General features: G+C 42.3%; 1 protein-coding gene across 1 annotated transcript in view; it reads left to right on the top strand.

The window, feature by feature from the left end:
• SLC6A1 (solute carrier family 6 member 1) overlaps window positions 1–17,994 on the top strand; it is a 327,835-nt gene that overhangs the window by 35,219 nt on the left and 274,622 nt on the right. Inside the window, exon 2 of the mRNA XM_086938951.1 lies at window positions 15,432–15,564. Within this exon, the coding sequence (XP_086795077.1) occupies window positions 15,432–15,564 (133 nt within the window). The remainder of the gene's footprint in view (window positions 1–15,431; window positions 15,565–17,994) is intronic.

Raw genomic sequence — 17,994 nt, 5'->3', positions numbered from 1 at the left:
GGTCCCGACCACTGGGTCCATAGCAATAGTTTTTACTGACCAGGACGCTCTATGGATTAAGCCGACTCCGCCGCCCCGCCCCTTAGGTCGTGGGAGGTGCAGGATTTTGAAGTCTTGTGGGCAGGCCCAATCCAGTTCTATATTACAGTCAGAGTGGGTCCATGTTTCCGTCAGGAATAAGGCATCAAGATGGTGATTGTCTATGAGCTGAGCGATTTCGTGGGCGTGTTTGGGCAGGGACCTGACATTCAGCAGGCCACCAGTAAATAAGCCTTTTCGCGCAAAGTCGTGCAGAGGATAAGCAGTGTCTTGGAAGGACAGTTGGCCTTCGTGGGCGTAGTCTCTAAGGAGGAGTAAAGCCTCACGCGTTAAGTACGGAGAGCTACATTAACGCAAAGGATATTAGAATCTCTATTAGTAGAGACACATGAAGGAAAGTGATAAATATTGTGTGACAGTAGGATCAGATGGTCAAGGAATTAGGAAAGGAAGATGATCCAGCTCCTTGGAGTTGGGTAGCTGATACATTGAATGCTTCGACAAAAACCATAAAACTTCCAATGTTGCATAGGAAGCCAGTTTGGTAAAATTCTTGGGGACAGTCTATTTTCAAGCTAAACTTTTAGTGCGGTTTTGCCCAATGATAGTTTGCTTACAAGAAACTTGGATTTGTTCTGATTTTAAATATGATAATTATTTTATATTATCGTGTGCAGCAAAACCTATGAAAAAAGGTCACTACAGGGGAGGTACGGCTATTTAATTTAGTAGCAGAACAAATTGGAATCCTACAGTGTTTGTACACCCTTCAAATCTTTGCATTTGTGCAAAGGTTGGATTGTGCCATGTAAAAAGAGGATTTTATTCATCTTTACTTCTGGTAAATGTTTGTGTCACCCAGGGAGGTTGTCTGACTTCCTAGTTGAGCACATGTGTTCCTTTTTCGTTCATTAGTGTTTCGAAAGAATGCAAACTGGTAATTATGGTGGGAGATGTTAATGGTAAAGTCTTCAATTATTCCTCTTTGACATTTGGAAAGTTGGATGAGTTCTGGAGTATCTCGGAGGCAAATCTTCCTGGTAATATTAGATCAGATAAGTGGGTCCATGCTTTATGGATTACCTGAGCACCTATGATCTTGTCGCTTTAAATAGCAGGTTCTCAGATGAATCCCCAGCCTCCTTCACTTTTCTCTCCTCTCAAGGGCATTCACTAATTGATTATATGGTGGTATCTTACCAAAATGTTTGTTGTTTGTGTGAGAAGTTGGCCTGATATGTGATGTTCACTATTTGAGTGGGCACCCTGTATCAGTCCAAACAACCCTTATGGTGATGGTTGTAAAGTCAATCTTATAGACCAGCTATCCTAGTGGTAGCCTGGACAAAGCAGTCTTAGGCTTATACTTCAGAGAGCATGTGAAGCCAATTGTTTTACCAATATTAACCCCTTGAATATCAAATGAAAGGACACCACACCTAAAGTACATGGTATGAATTTAGAGAGAGAACAGCTGGGCTGTGGGTCTGAGTAGCAGGCCCACAGCCACACTAAAGTCTAGAAACCAGTATATCAGAGCAAAAAGTGGGGGTGACCATAGGAAGCAGACCCTACTCTCCTACAGTTTGTACACAGTTTGAGGTATTGAGGAGGGTTTTGAGTGCCATAGTATTCTCTCAGTGGCCATTAATTCAGAAGTTAAGGCGCTGGAGTACTGGGATTCTATTAATGATAATATTGTGCATAGTAAAACAAATGGGCATATTTTTTTGTCAAACAATAATTTGATAAATTTAGCCATGTATGCCAGTTTAGGCCCTTCTTGAGAGAACCCTATTGCTTGGTTTGAAAATCTGCTGTTTTTGTTTCGATCTTGTGGGAGTAAGAAATGAGCTACCAGTGTTAAAGCCTTAGTGGTTACTCCCTGTGAGGTAAAACATCGAAATTGTGATTTAAACTGCCTAGTAAGGGAACAATGTAAGTAGCCATCACTACAGAGGCAAAGGGAAATTAACCGATTGAAGAGCGGTGAAAACAAGATTTAATGTGCCTGACAGTAGGAGGATGGAGGAGCAGAAATGGATTAAGCTGACAGAAGTTGCGTTTTCAGGTGAGGCGCTTAAGTAGCTTGATAGCTGAAGTCTGTGATTCTAGAATCAAGGCTGACGTCATTTTATTTTTGATGCAGAAAGGAACTATTATATATCGCAGCTATATGCATCTAATTTTAGTTGCGGGTTTCTGTTGGAGTCGAATGATGAGTCTCCCTTATTGAATATATGGCCCTCCTTCTTGTGAGGTGATAGAGAGTTTAATTAAGGACGCAAGTTATTCCGGGGTGATGAGCCCGGATGATAATCCAATATCGCTTATCAAACAAGATGTATCTGCATGGGCTCTTTTTCTGCATCCTGTGTTCCAATATTGTTACTTATATGGGACTATACTGTCTCCTTGGAAAGAAAGTTTAGTGGTGCGGCTATATAAAATGGGTCTAAAACCTCTCCCGCCAGCCTCAGGCAGAGCGCGTTATTGGATGTGATTGTGAAATTGTTCACCAAGAGTAATTTTTTTCACCTTAAGGATTGGGTATTTGGTAATAATCTTGTCCCTGGGGAGCAGGCTGGCTTTAGTGAGCATTGTGGTACACAAGATAAAATCACAGCCCTCCGAACTCAGATTAAAACGTATCCTGTGGGTAAGCATATGGTTTTATATGCTGCCTTTAAAGATTTTTTCTAAGCGTTCAACAGGGTTGATAGTGGGACGCTATGGAGGAAATGAGTTGTATAGGGGATCCCCGTGCACTTACTGTGGTTAATTGTCACTTTGCATTCTTCAACTTGGACTCAGGTCCTGATGGGAGGGAATCAGGGTCTGTCCAGTAAAGTAAAGACAAATAAGGGGCTGAAGCAGGGGTGCTTACATGTGTCATTATTGAACAATGAATGTTGGTTGTTTTCTCTATGTTGATGATGTTATTTTGATAGATTTAACAACTATAGGACACCAGAGGTGTCTTTCAGAGCTGTGAAACTATGCTGATGAACATTTCCCAAAAATAAACATGTCTGAGAGTACAGTTATGGTTTTAGGTCTCGGGTGCAGAGTCAGGAAGAATTTGCACTGGCTTTTGGGGAATTACATGTTTGAAGTGGTAAAGCAGTACCCATTTCTAGGTAGAAAGCTTTCTAGTAACTGCTTAAACAGTGATCATATCAGTCAGTGTAGAGTAGGGCTTTATTCCAGGCCTCAGCCATCCGCAGGCTTTATAAGTATTGTGGGCAAAGGCATTTTGCCCAGGTTTTGGTGGTATACAAGATTACAATTCCGCCTTTACTGAGTTACGCCTGTGAAGTAATGGAAGGTCAGTATTTGTCCTTTTTCAAGAAGGATGAAGGGTGCATTAGGCGCCAAATACATAGTTTGAAGTTTGTTTAATTTCACAATACGTATAAAATACAACTTTTTACATACACCCGTGTTCTTTTGTTTTTTCATGATTGGATCACATATTGTGACTATATCAAATTAATCTATTAACAAAAATTGTTCAATTTATTTACAGACTGTCATTGATGTGGGTCTTAGATTAAATTATCAAAGAAAATATCCACATTTTATAATCAAAATCCCTTGAAGGTACTTCTACCCTTTCATCACACTGTATAAGGGGCACAATAGTGGGGTAAAATATATTTCTGATACAATATTTTTTTCAACTATATTCTTTACCACAATATTGTGTCAATAAACCTATTTCTCTAATAAATACCCACTGCTTATGTCATAGCTAACACTGAGTGAGCAGAGAATCCGTAAGAACTGTGTTTTACCCTAACCAGATTGTGTTTATTAAGTTGGTAGTAGTCACATCTCCCCAAATAAATAAAAAAACAATTCTGGCACATACTATACTTATAAGGGGATTGCCAAAATGTTTCCACTTCAAGCAATACATCAATGGTAGGCACCATTATTCCAGAGTGCCTATAATATGTCTAGTATTACCAATATGCCAGTGAAAGTATTACACAGACTGGGCAACATTGCGTAAGGAATTCCTACCATATCAAGAATTATTACAATGATGTAAATGTTCTGATTTTTCCCATACCTCAGTAACCCTTAATACACGTTCAGCCTGACACAATCACTTATTAATCCCACCTGCCTATTTAGATCTGCCCTATTACTCACTAACCAGTAGTGCATGCTTACATGTGTACCATTTCACAGTAATCCTTAATGCAGTTCCATATTTGCTTCATCATACATTCTTCTTAAAGTCTTGTGCAGGTTTGTACTTGGAAATCGTGAGTGACAATCCACATTTGCACCATAGTACACTTGACATCAATAGGCAAAATTACAGAAAGTGCCCCAGGGGTGCATCGGGCATTTGATCCAGCTTTGTTTGTCACTGTGGCACTTTAGTATTACAGAAGAGGGTGCAAGGTGGCCCCTTCTGTAATACATATAGCACTGGCACACCTGTAGCACCAGCACTACTTAGATCTCTAATCCCTTTTGAAAGTGAAGGCAGGTTGCCTCATGCAGACAAATACACAGAGGGCCCGATTACAAGTTTGTCGGTCCACGGACCACCAGACCCGTGGAGGGGCTGTGGTAGCAGTCATCCAACTGCCCTATTACAATTTGGGCAGTCGGACCACCAGGGAACCTCCATTCCCTTGCGTTGTTGCAGCGGTCAAGAGGGCACAAAATGCTTGGCGGACTGCTGCATTCCCACCAAGCATATTACGAGTGTTGTCTCTGCTGGCGGTGTCATGGAGGTTCTTACTCCATGAAAACTGTGGTGGAGAGGAAACAAGGTCCCTGCAGGTCCCCCTGTGCCTTCTCCTCATGTGGCTACACAGAGGAGGGGCACAACATGTGCCCCCTCCTGTGTGCATGTACACCAGTTCCTGCACAGCATGGACTTTTCAGTAATGTTGTGCCTGGAAACAATGGATCCCCCATACTATGGCAGTGCACTATTCCTCATGGAATATGCCTTTGTAATAAACGTATTGAAAAACAGAGTGTTTATTCTGACCTACCTCCCCTTTCCTTACCTAACTGTTAATTTGTTTATCTGCTCTGTTCTTTTTATACTGCTAGCTGTGCAAGGAGTTAATACAGCATCATTACTAGAACATGTAACATGAGCAGAAGTGTGTAGTACCTCTGAAAATGAGTTGTACCTCACGTTGTTACTCGAGTACCATCAGAAGTTAATGGAAAGGGTTCAGTGACTCTGTCGTTAGGAAGTCCCTTGGAAGTCGGACTTCACAACAGGTCTACCACTGTAACAGTGCATTACATCATCACTGTTTAGATAGCAGGAAAGACATTACAGTGTATGCTGTACCAAACAGAAAACCTGTATAGAGTTGAGGTTTAGCTTAAAGAGTTGCTACTTCTTACAGTGCAATAAAACTCATTCACAGTTCAAATGGAACGTCAGTCATCAACATTGCCCAAAACGCAGGTTAACTGCACAGGGTTACATCGAAAACAAAGGAATTTTGTAGGCTGAATCAAGCTTACTTCTACATCTGGAAGGAACATTAATACTAATCAATCTAATATGTTATCAATTCCATATTTTAGCTAAGTTTCTGCCTACAATTAAATGATTCTAAAGCTGTTTTCTGTACAACTGGGTTACCAGAGCTTGTCCTTCGAACAAAGTTATGCTGCAGTTTATTGCACACATTACACTGTATACCCACAATCCTCTGATACCTGCTCCCCTGCGGACCATTGGGTAGTATTTGCATGCCTACAACCTTTTGCAGAATTGCCTTTCATTTGTTTTAGATGAAGAGCATAATTTAGTTCTCCTTTTCAGTGTTGTACAAAATATTTTAATGTGTATACAAATGTAGTTATAATGAGGTCATTCTCAGTTGCATTCATTTAAATAAGATTGACCTCAGAGGATATTGCTCTGGGTGAAGGCAGAGTTGGAGTAGGTAGTGATAATGCAAAGCAAACATTTAACATGTTTTGTTACATATGCTTTTAAAATAGCATGCTTGCAGCTGGTGTTTCTCAGAAACATTGTAGGGTATCTGGCTTCAAGACACTTTTTTTTATCTAGGCGGGCAGGACACTGCTGGGTTGTTTCTCCTCTGCCTGTGCACCATGGAGTGCCAGATAATGTGCAATTATTTCCACAAAAGACGTATTCTGAAACAGCAGCTTGTGGAAAACTGGCTTCCCTCATGCATTTCTCTGACAGACTCCTCTCTTTTTCCAATCGTACTGACATTTTTTTTAAGTGTGAAGTATCACTGTGGGCAGATCCTAAAATGCACTACAATCTCACTTTTCCAAAGTGACGAGTACCTGAAAGGGGCTATCCTAAAGCCCCTTTCTGTCAATGGTATCCACAAAAACATTAGTACTACTGTCACTCTATGACAAATTCCAGCTGCTAGAGTAGCAGAAAGTGAAAACATCCATAAATGCTGTGGGCTGATCCCCAAATTTGACAGACATCCACGTTAATCAAAAGCTAAGCATTACTGGAGAGGTATTGATGTGTCTGTTTCTTACTGCATGGGAAGGTGATGGCTCAGTTTCTTACTGCATCCTCCAACGATGCAACAGACTTGATGTTTCGATGCGATACGTAACAATCCGGTGCGATGCGTCAGTTCCTCTCCAACTGAGCCTGCATCACAATCAGTGAAGTGATCTTGGACGTCGGAGATCGGTGCACAGGATTCATCGCACGGAAGACACTTCAGTCTCGAGCAGGCGCTGTGTCGACTCTTCGGCAGCGTCTATGCATCAGACATTTTCTCTCGCACTGCGTCGGAAACAGGTGATGCATCATTTTCACAGTTCTTGCCGTTTCCAGTCACAAAACATCCTACAGAGGCCCAGAACACTGGCTGGCACCTCTCAACTGGTCAGAACTCCAAGCAGAGGAGTCCAGGGGGGACTGGGGGTGAAGTCTTTGTGTCCTCGAGACTTCAGAAAAGGAGGCAACCACGATTCAAATCTTTGGAGATCTTCCTCTAGCAGGGGACACAGCAAACAACAAAGTCCTTTCTCCTTTCCTTGGAAGCAAGTAGCTACTGCAGGCCAACCCCAGACAGCAAACAGCACACGGGCAGTATTCCTTATCAGCTTCTCCAGCTCTTCTCCTTTGCAAGGGTTCCTCGTGATTCCCAGAAGTAATCTAAAAGCCTGGGGTCTGAGCCCCAATATTTATACTACAAAATCCTTTGTTCTCTGGTGGCATAGAAGCCTTGTGCTCAGTCAAAATCAGGCAGGAGGTGGAGACAGCATTGCCCTCGGCAGACCAGGCCCATTCAGGTGAAAGGTAATCTCCCCCTACTCTAAATGCAGCCCAGGTCTATTCAGCCCAGCCCTGACTCATCCAGACTCTCTTGACCTACTGGACCTCCCCAGCCCCTGTCACTGTAAAGCCAGACAGTCAATACACATCTTAACAGAGGCGCACTAGTTGGCTAAGCAAGAAAACAACAACTTTCTAAAAGTGGTATTTTCAAACACAGAATGTAAAAAACCCATCACTAAAAGATGCATTTTAACATTCAGAGTTCAGGTATATCAAACTTTATTTTCCTATCATGTTCCCAGGAGTAATTATGTTTATAAGATGTTATAAGCAAACTCCCCATTTTATCCAATGGGAACTGATAGCCTTGCAACAGTAAAAAATGAAATTGGAAAAATGTCACTATCAGGACATGCCACACACATCAAGGCATGTCCTACCTTTCATGTACACAGGGATACCTTGGGCCTACCTTAGGGGCTATGAACATGTAGGAAAAAGGAAGGGTAAGGCCTAGCAAGTGGGTGCACTTGCCAAGTCGGCATGGCAGTACTAGACTGCACAAAGATACTGCAATGGCAGGCCTGAGTTACATTTACAGGTTGCTTATGTGGGTTGCACAATCAGTGCTGCAAGCCCACTAGCATCATTTGATTTACAGGCCCTGGGCACACACAGTGCACTGTACTAGAGACTGACAAGTAAATCAAATAGCCAATTATGGAAACACCAATCCTTAACAACAATTTACTAAGGGCGCACTTGCACTTTGGCACTGAACATCAGTGGCAAAGTGCCTGCAGCATCTAGACCAGCAAAACGAAGTCCAACACGCAGCAAAACATAGCAGGCAAAGGCTAAAATAGAGGGGAAGCCCACACCAAAGATGCCAAGTCTAACACCCAGGAATAATTCAAATGTCCAACTCCCCTTGGAGCTAATATTGCAGTCACTTGGTGGTTTGCCTTCAGAAGGCACCGACAGGTGGTGGAGCCTTTAAATCGTTCCGCACACCCTCACTTGATTTTTAATAGGACTGCACAAATATTTGGCAGCAGCTTCCTAATAATAAATTACACTACTCTCAGACTTAAGGGCCCTTACATGAGACATGGGTATTTTAGGAACCTGCTTTCCATCATTCATATGACACAAACAGAATGTGAAGTCTTGAGCAGCTATTCCACCCATGCAAGCAACCTATATGTGCACAGGTCCACTCTTAGCCAACAGAAAGGGAATCGCGAATGAGTACCTGTATATGTTCTGATGTGGTCAACTTTATCTAGCAACAGGATTGATGAACAATTATTGTACTCTTAAGAGAAAAAGACGTACAGAGAGTTGGCATTGGAGAAAAAAAATAACACTCCACTCTACTTTCTATACACCTTTTGCATAAACTCAATCATAAATAAAGGCTAAAGGCCCGATTCACAGAACTAACTTAAAACAAAATCCTAAACTTACTATCATTTTGGTACTCACAGAAGGCACTTACTCATTTTGGTATTCACAGAAGGCCCATACTCATTTCAGTATTCACAGAAGTTAGGAGTCCTAACTTTAGGACTCCTAAATGACTCTGTGAATACCGAAAGTCTTAAAATTAGGATTTTTCTCAATTTAGTAGTAGTAAAGTTCGGAGTCCTAACTTTAGGACTCCTAAATGCCTTCTGTGAATACCGAAAGTCTTAAAATTAGGATTTTTCTCAACTTTACTACTACTAACCACCTCCCTGCTGATTCACTAGTGATGACCGGCAGGGGCTCCAACATGAAGGGATTTACCGCTGTTCGGAGAAACCTCTGCCTGTGATTTAAGTGGAAGTATATGCTTGGTTAGTGGCTACCAACCAGCAAACTCACAATTCACTAATGAGGGCCAAGATGTTTTGCAAACACAACAAAAAAAGAGGTCTTGCTTCTGTCACATTGCATTGAATGCTTTTAAGCACATCATAACTGACAGAAAAAATAAGTAAAATCTTTTATACCTTGAATTTGATTATGGATGAGAAGATGGAGGAAGAAGTACATGAAACATATAGGGAATGAGTTAGAAAGTGATGTGAGCGCGAAGGTAGAGCAGGGAAACGTTTTGAAAGAATCAAAGGAAACGTGGGACACACGTATTACAATGAATATTGATGGTTTAATAAGTGTCACATAAGGATTTGATCATATGGAAAAAAAGTAGTGAGCTGTTCACTGTAATACTAATGCTATCACTGTTCTCTGAATCACAGTATAAATATTTGACGCTACAATCAATATGACTAATCAATCACACAAACATGCATATTGAATAAATTTATTTTAATGAAATGTGGACAAGCTTTTGTAATAAATTAAATAAATGCAAAGGTGTAATAGAATGGTTTGTTGTTGATGTACCGCATCGCATTAAGGAAAATATTGAATTATGAGCAGAAAAATATTGTCAGGATACCATGTTTCTAAGAACAGGGTTTATTGAGGAAGGCTGAGCCAAGGGTTTAACCCCCTTGTTGAGACCAGAAATGTTTAGTGAAAATAATGATATCGAGAACATAAACGTTTTTATCTAAAAAGTGAAAATAATGGAAAAATGTATTTACTGTTTTAATGTGTGCTTGGTTATTGTACGTTTCCTGAGATAGGGCGTTCAATGCTACCGAGTCAGTGGCATTATAAACCATGGCATTTGCCCTGTGTTAGAACTGGGGGTCTCTTGTTGGATGAGGTAGGTACCTTAGTCCAAATAGGGACCCTTGCTTCTAAGTCAGGGAAAGGAAGGACACCTTCTCAGATAGTCCCTGCTCACCCCCACTCTACTGTAGCACGAGCAGCCGGGCTTATCTCCAAGGCAAATGTGTTAAGTGTTTGCAACCATGCTCTCAGTAACCCAGTGATAACACCACAAATGGACTCCACAGGAGTTTCATAAAAAAACAATTATATGTTTATAAAAAAAAGATATTTGATGAGACCCCACGATAAAAATCCAACATATGCATATTTGTAATATTTTACATTGCCGGTTATTAGGCCAACAAGCCCTTGTAGGTTCTTGCAGTATTAATGAGCAATTCTCGATGATCCAATGCAGTCCTAATGCAATGCTATGCAGTTTGTAATGCAACAATCAGGCACTTCATAATGTAAAAATAATTGCAGCTCGTAATGCAACAATCAGGCACTTCATAATGTAAAAATAATTGCAGCTCGTAATGCAGCAATCAGGCAGTTAGTAATGCCAAAATAATGCAATTCGTAATGCAACAATCAGGCAGTTCGTAACGCAAAAATATTGCAATATGTAATGCAACAATCAGGCAGTTCTTAATGTAAAAATAATGCAATTCATAATGCAACAATCAAGCAGTTTGTAATGCAAAAATAATGCAATTCGTAATGCAACAATCAGGCAGTTCATAATGAATAAATAATGCAATTCGTAATGCAACAGTCAGGCAGTTCGTAAGGCCCAAATAATGTACTCCGGCACCGATCGCGGTCCTTAGATCGGGCTCTATGCCACACTTACTGACTCACGGTCAGCTACTGCCAAAATATACCTCCAACACTGTTATGATGGAAAAAAAGTGCAGCTCCACACTCAGGCCCTGGTACTGCCACTCCTCTGCAAGTAAGGGCCGCGATACGGACTTGAGCAGAGGATTGAACTGCAAAGATGGGTAAGGCCGAGAGCATTTCTCTCGTAGCCCGCATCCCGCCCCAGGCGGTGACTCAAGCACGTGCTCTGAGCGTTACCTGGGGGTAAGATCTCACTGTCCTCTCCTCGCGGCTTGGGCCTCCGATGCGACTTCGTTGTTCTTGGGCAGTGGAACTTGGACCCCCGACGGTGAAGGTTTGAGGCCTCTCTTTGGCAAAGGCAGGCTCGGTCCGACGGCGGTGAATTCTCACAGCTCCTCTGGGGATGTCGGTCCGGGTCGATGGCAATGACGATCGCAGTACTTCTGGACACTCTGTCGATCGAAGCAGAGAACAAGACTGCTCCGGGACACACAGTAACGAGGCAATTTCTCACAAAGGTCTCAGGCTGCAACAAGGCACATGCACACAGCATCGCTGAGACTCACTTGAGCTCCAGGTGCATACGATCACAGGGCGATCCTCACGAAGGACTCAGGCTGCATAAAGCACACACACACAGCGTCGCTGAGACTCACTTGGACTCCGGGTACACGCGATCACAGGGCAATTCTCACAAAGGTCTCAGGCTGCAGGAACCACACACACACAGCGTCGCTGAGACTCACTTGGACTCCGGGTGCACACAATCACAGGGCAATCCTCACGAAGGTCTCAGGCTGCATGAAGCACACGCATACAGCGTCGCTGAGACTCAATTGGACTACGGGTGCACATGATCACAGGGCAGTTCTTATGAAGGTCTCAGGCTGCAAAAAGCACACACACACAGCGTGAATGAGACATACTTGGAAACTTTTATGTTCCTGAGTATCCACAACAGGGAGCCAGCTCTCCTCGGGCCCTTGGAGACACGTTACTTCAGTACACAGCACACAGCACAGTCCTTTCAAGCAGGGGGACACAGCACACAGCAAAGTCCCTTAGCCTCTCCCTAGTTAAATCAGCAAACTGCATGCCAACCCCAGAACACACAGCAAGGGTCAGCCCTTCTCTTCAGTCTCTTCAGCTGTTCTTTCTTTGGCAGAGGTTCCTCTTGACTGCGAAGAAGTTTCAATCTTTTTTAGTCTTGATCAGTCCAAAGACCAGGGGTTGCAACTCTCATAGTTATACCCTAAATGTATTTGAAGTCTTTGTGTTCAGGGGGGCACTGACCCCTGCCCAAACCAGTTCTGGGTGTCTGCCTGTCAGTGACACCTTCTTCCTTTGATAGTGGGGGTTTGGATTCTCAATCACTCAGCAGGAGATGGAGCCATTGTTTTTTGGCAGCCGTCCAGGCCTCTTCACCTCCAGGGGCTACTCCTCCCCCTTTACACTCCAGATGCAGGTCAGCCCGTTGCTGTCGCACCTCCTTCCCCGGATCAAGACATTTCCCAGACCTATCACATTTTAATCCAGTCAATCCACAACCAGGCAGAGACAACCAGAATTGTTAGAACAAAGAAACCAGCCACTTCTAAAAGTGTGGTTTCTAAACACACAATTCAAAAAGCACCTTCACAAAAAGATGTGTTATTAAATTGTGAGTTCAGGCACAATAAACTTCACCTCTCTATCTTAAGCCTATGGGAAGATAGGCTGGAAGCATATTACTCAGCCTCCCCCATTCTGTCCTAAGGGCAAGATGGTCTTGCAACAGTGAAAAACTAATGTGGCAGTTTTTCACTGTCAGGACATGCTACACACCTTACTACATGTCCTACCTTTAACATACACTGCACCCTGCGAAGGGGGGTACATTGGGCCTACCATAGGGGTGTCTGATGTGCATAAAAAGGGAAGGGGAAGGCCTGGCAAGTGGGTGCACTTGTCTGGACAATAAGGAAGTTCAACAAACTGAGGGCAGGCACTGCAGTAGCAGGCCTGACTTTTCTCTTTAGGGCTACTTGTGTGGGTGGCGCAATTAGTGCTGCAGGCCCACTAGTAGCATTTGCATTACCCGCCCTGGCACACAAAGTGCACTTTACTAGGGACTTTACTGGTAAGGAAAACATACCAATCATGGAGAACCAATTACTGTTACACTTTACACAAGGAGCTCTTGCACTTTGACATTGATCAGCAGTGGCAATGTGCCCAAAGCATCTAAGTTGGCAACCCCATGTCAGAAAAAAAGGTCTAAGGGGAAAGCATTATGTTTAGAGAACTTTAGCCAAAAAGGGTGAAATCCAACACCCTGTAAGCCACTTAAGCCGGTCCGGGTCGATGGCAATTACGATCGCAGTACTTCTGGACACTCTGTCGATCGAAGCAGAGAACAAGACTGCTCCGGGACACACAGTAACGAGGCAATTTTTCACAAAGGTCACAGGCTGCAACAAGGCACATGCACACAGCATCGCTGAGACTCACTTGAGCTCCAGGTGCATACGATCACAGGGCGATCCTCACGAAGGACTCAGGCTGCATAAAGCACACACACACAGCGTCGCTGAGACTCACTTGGACTCCGGGTACACGCGATCACAGGGCAATTCTCACAAAGGTCTCAGGCTGCAGGAACCACATGCACACAGCGTCGCTGAGACTCACTTGGACTCCGGGTGCACACAATCACAGGGCAATCCTCACGAAGGTCTCAGGCTGCATGAAGCACATGCATACAGCATCGCTGAGACTCACTTGGACTACGGGTGCACATGATCACAGGGCAGTTCTTATGAAGGTATCAGGTTGCAAAAAGCACACACACACAGCGTGACTGAGACACACTTGGAAACTTTTATGTTCCTGAGTATCCACAACAGGGAGCCAGCTCTCCTCGGGCCCTTGGAGACACGTTACTTCAGTACACAGCACACAGCACAGTCCTTTCAAGCAGGGGAACACAGCACACAGCAAAGTCCCTTAGCCTCTCCCTAGTTAAATCAGCAAACTGCATGCCAACCCCAGAACACACAGCAAGGGTCAGCCCTTCTCTTCAGTCTTTTCAGCTGTTCTTTCTTTGGCAGAGGTTCCTCTTGACTGCAAAGAAGTTTCAATCTTTTTTTGTCTTGATCAGTCCAAAGACCAGGGGTTGCAACTCTCATGGTTATACCCTAAATGTATTTGAGGTCTTTGTGTTCAGGGGGGCACTGACCCCTGCCCAAACCAGTTCTGGGTGTCTGCCTGTCAGTGACACCTTCTTCCTTTGATAGTGGGGGTTTGGATTCTCAATCACTCAGCAGGAGATGGAGCCATTGTTTTATGGCAGCCGTCCAGGCCTCTTAACCTCCAGGGGCTACTCCTCCCCCTTTACACTCCAGATGCAGGTCAGCCCGTTGCTGTCGCACCTCCTTCCCCGGATCAAGACATTTCCCAGACCTATCACATTTTAATCCAGTCAATCCACAACCAGGCAGAGAAAACCAGAATTGTTAGAACAAAGAAACCAGCCACTTCTAAAAGTGTGGTTTCTAAACACACAATTCAAAAAGCACCTTCACAAAAAGATGTGTTATTAAATTGTGAGTTCAGGCACAATAAACTTCACCTCTCTATCTTAAGCCTATGTTAAGATAGACTGGAAGCATATTACTCAGTCTCCCCCATTCTGTCCTAAGGGTAAGATGGTCTTGCAACAGTGAAAAACTAATGTGGCAGTTTTTCACTGTCAGGACATGCTACACACCTTACTACATGTCCTACCTTTCACATACACTGCACCCTGACCAGGGGGGTACATTGGGCCTACCATAGGGGTGTCTGATGTGCATAAAAAGGGAAGGGGAAGGCCTGGCAAGTGGGTGCACTTGTCTGGACAATAAGGAAGTTCAACAAACTGAGGGCAGGCACTGCAGTAGCAGGCCTGACTTTTCTCTTTAGGGCTATTTGTGTGGGTGGCACAATTAGTGCTGCAGGCCCACTAGTAGCATTTGCATTACCCGCCCTGGCACACAAAGTGCACTTTACTAGGGACTTTACTGGTAAAGAAAACATACCAATCATGGACAACCAATTACCGTTACACTTTACACAGGGAGCTCTTGCACTTTGACATTGATCAGCAGTGGCAATGTGCCCAAAGCATCTAAGTTGGCAACCCCATGTCAGAAAAAAAGGTCTAAGGGGAAAGCAAAATGTTTAGAGAACTTTAGCCAAAAAGGGTGAAATCCAAGCCGCTTAAGCCTTGTGATATTTAAAGAAATATTTGAGCTGGAGAACAATAACAATCCTTCTTCTTTTTTCTTACAATACACATAAAGAGTGGAGTGTATGGTAAAGAGATGAACATGGTCAGTGTACTGTACATATATTTTACAGTGTATACATAGAATAATTTTACCTAGTTACAGTGAGCTGATCATTGTAGATACTAGAGTCACTATGTGATACTATGTGATGTTAACAGAAAAGAAAGCAAGCTATGTTTTAACAATTTTTCTGTATTACAGTTAATGTTCAACTCTTAAGCAAGAATTTTATGAGCTACTTGTATATTTGTTGAATAATGACTATTGTTGATCTTTTACAGGCGAAACATGCATCAAATGACAGATGGTCTGGAAAAACCTGGGCAAATCAGATGGCCTCTAGCAATAACATTGGCCATCGCCTGGATCTTGGTATATTTTTGCATCTGGAAAGGTGTTGGTTGGACAGGAAAGGTATGCTCTTTATTTTTTTAATCCCTGAGACCTGGTCCATCCTATTTTATTTTATTTTGGAAATTGCTATGTCATTTAAAGGGCATCATATATCATCAAAGCAAGGGCCTAATAGCATTATATGGGGCAGTTTACTATTTGTGTTCTCCTTAGGTGTATCAAACAATCCCTGAAGGCACAGTCCCTTCTGGGCTATAAAACAAATCAGGTACATATGAATGCTGGACAGAACATCTGCATATATGACGTTTCACCTATTGATATCTCATCAATAGGAATCAACTAAGCAACATGCATTTAATATATGTGCTGCACATGTTTTATGAGTAGGGCTCTCGGTTTTATGGTATTTATATTTGTGTCAATTCATCTGTATTTATCCATATTTATTTTTTGCTAGCTTTACCTGTATTTATCGATATTTATTTTAGGTTTTGTGAAAAAAAGAAGCGGAAGTGTGTATATTTCTTCATTTATTTAACCAGTCAGTGCTCATCCATGCCTGAAGGACTGGCAGGTTTTAATGATATAAACTCACTCAGATGGTAAAATATGCACTTGCAAGAAAATATATAAATTTTATCACCAAGGTTGTGCAAATCTACTGCTGTTTGAAGCTCTTTACTTAAATCCCTATATTTTTTAAATCCCCTTGCCTGTCAATCTGCACAGCTATTGGCCTGGCAGTCATGATTGACAGCAATTAGAATCACTTAAAAACAACCCAATTTCCGTTTTTATCCACATTTATAAATAAATGCAGACAGGAAAATAAATGATTTTCTGTCTGCATTTATCTGTAAAAATCTGTAAAAACAGAAAACAGGGAGCCTTATTTATGAGATAGGTGAAGTACTAAACGTCTCTGTAGAAAAACACCACTCATAAGATCACAGGAAACCTATTGCTCCCAGGGTGTCTGCCTCACATGAGCACATTGGAGATTATGATATTTTGCTGTCATTTATTTGTTTCAGATCTTCATTTTTGATTATGGACAATAACATTCTTACTTTGCATTAGGGGTTCTTGAATTGTTAGTTATCTCATCAAATGGTTTGCATATCAATTTGGTTGTGTGAGTATACCGCAGGCAATGGCAATTGAGAAACTCAACGCTACTAATGGTTGTGTGACTTTGGTACTCTTGGCTTTTTTGTTCTGAGAACTGCTATTCACCAATTGTGAGTACAATTGTTTTGGATATGCTTTTGGGGTAGGATTCTGGCCTTTTTCTGAATGTGCCTGTCGAAAAACCTCCCTCTGTACCTCTTCTAGCTTTGACAAGAGATATTGCCCCATCTTGGTTTCATAAAATTTTTCTTATCAGAGTACTTTCTGTTGTTTGTTTCTGGCCCGCTTATTATCTGTGGTTATATATTGTAATTTCTCTCTCCAGCAGTAGGGAGGCTGAAGAAAAGCATCCCTTCTCTTATCAAAGCTATTCTTTCTTACTAATCTTTTTTGTTTTTTTCCTGCATGCACTAATTTCTTTGTTTATGGTCATGTACTTAAGGCATTTAAATAAATGCTACTAGTGGGCTGAAACACGCATTGTGCTACCCTCTACATTAGTACTGTTAAGCATGTCACAGGTGTGTCACTGCAGCCTGTAGTGCAGTTTTAAACTGCCATTTCAACCTGACAAAATATACCCTTTACTAGGCCTAAATCTTCCATGTTAATGCTTTTAACCCCTTTGGTTCTCATGACAGAGCGGTTCGGTCATGAGCCCAGTTGGTCTGTGCTAATGACGGAACCGTGCTATAGAGGTTCAATCACCCCTATGGTAGACCCTAATGGGTCATAGGGCAGGGTAAATGGTATTGAAAAAGTGGTAAATGTGTACTTTTACATTTCCTGTCAATGAAAACCCCCAAAGTTGTTCCTAACTGTAGCAAGTTTAACTCTCCAATAATCTAACATTGGGTTATATTATTACACTAAATATGTGACAACTTCAATTTGGAAGCAGTTAGAGAAATATGTCTTCCAATCATTTGAACTTTCATTTAACATTTAAGGGTAAAGTTGGATTTTAAATCACTGTTCTGAAATGCCACTCTTAAAAAGTTGGCATTTTTCTGCCTAAACCACTTGTGCATTTCTGCCAGTTTCCAGGCTCACATGACTTGCAATGACTCGCCTGGTGTGTGGTGTGCATTCATTTTAGACAGGAAACAAAAAAGCCTCGGATGTGGCGCAGGGTGTCCCTCTACTGTGTAGGATGGTTTGAGGGCTGCACTCAGCCATTCCTGATCTTCAATGGTTGTGCCAACTCCCTTGTTGATTTATTTTATTACCATTTCTAAAGCTTGCAAATACCCAATGGTGTATTGCTGCTGCCACTGTCAAAGATGTCAAGAAAATAACCCATTACTGATTACTGAAAAGTCAAGTTTTCAAAGATTTCCTGAAAGCTAGAAGGGA

Source organism: Lissotriton vulgaris, chromosome 9 (genome assembly GCF_964263255.1).
Source record: "Lissotriton vulgaris chromosome 9, aLisVul1.2, whole genome shotgun sequence".
Taxonomy (NCBI): Eukaryota; Metazoa; Chordata; class Amphibia; order Caudata; family Salamandridae; genus Lissotriton; species Lissotriton vulgaris.
Note: the sequence above shows the minus strand (reverse complement) of the source record. Positions and strands in the feature narration are given on the sequence as shown.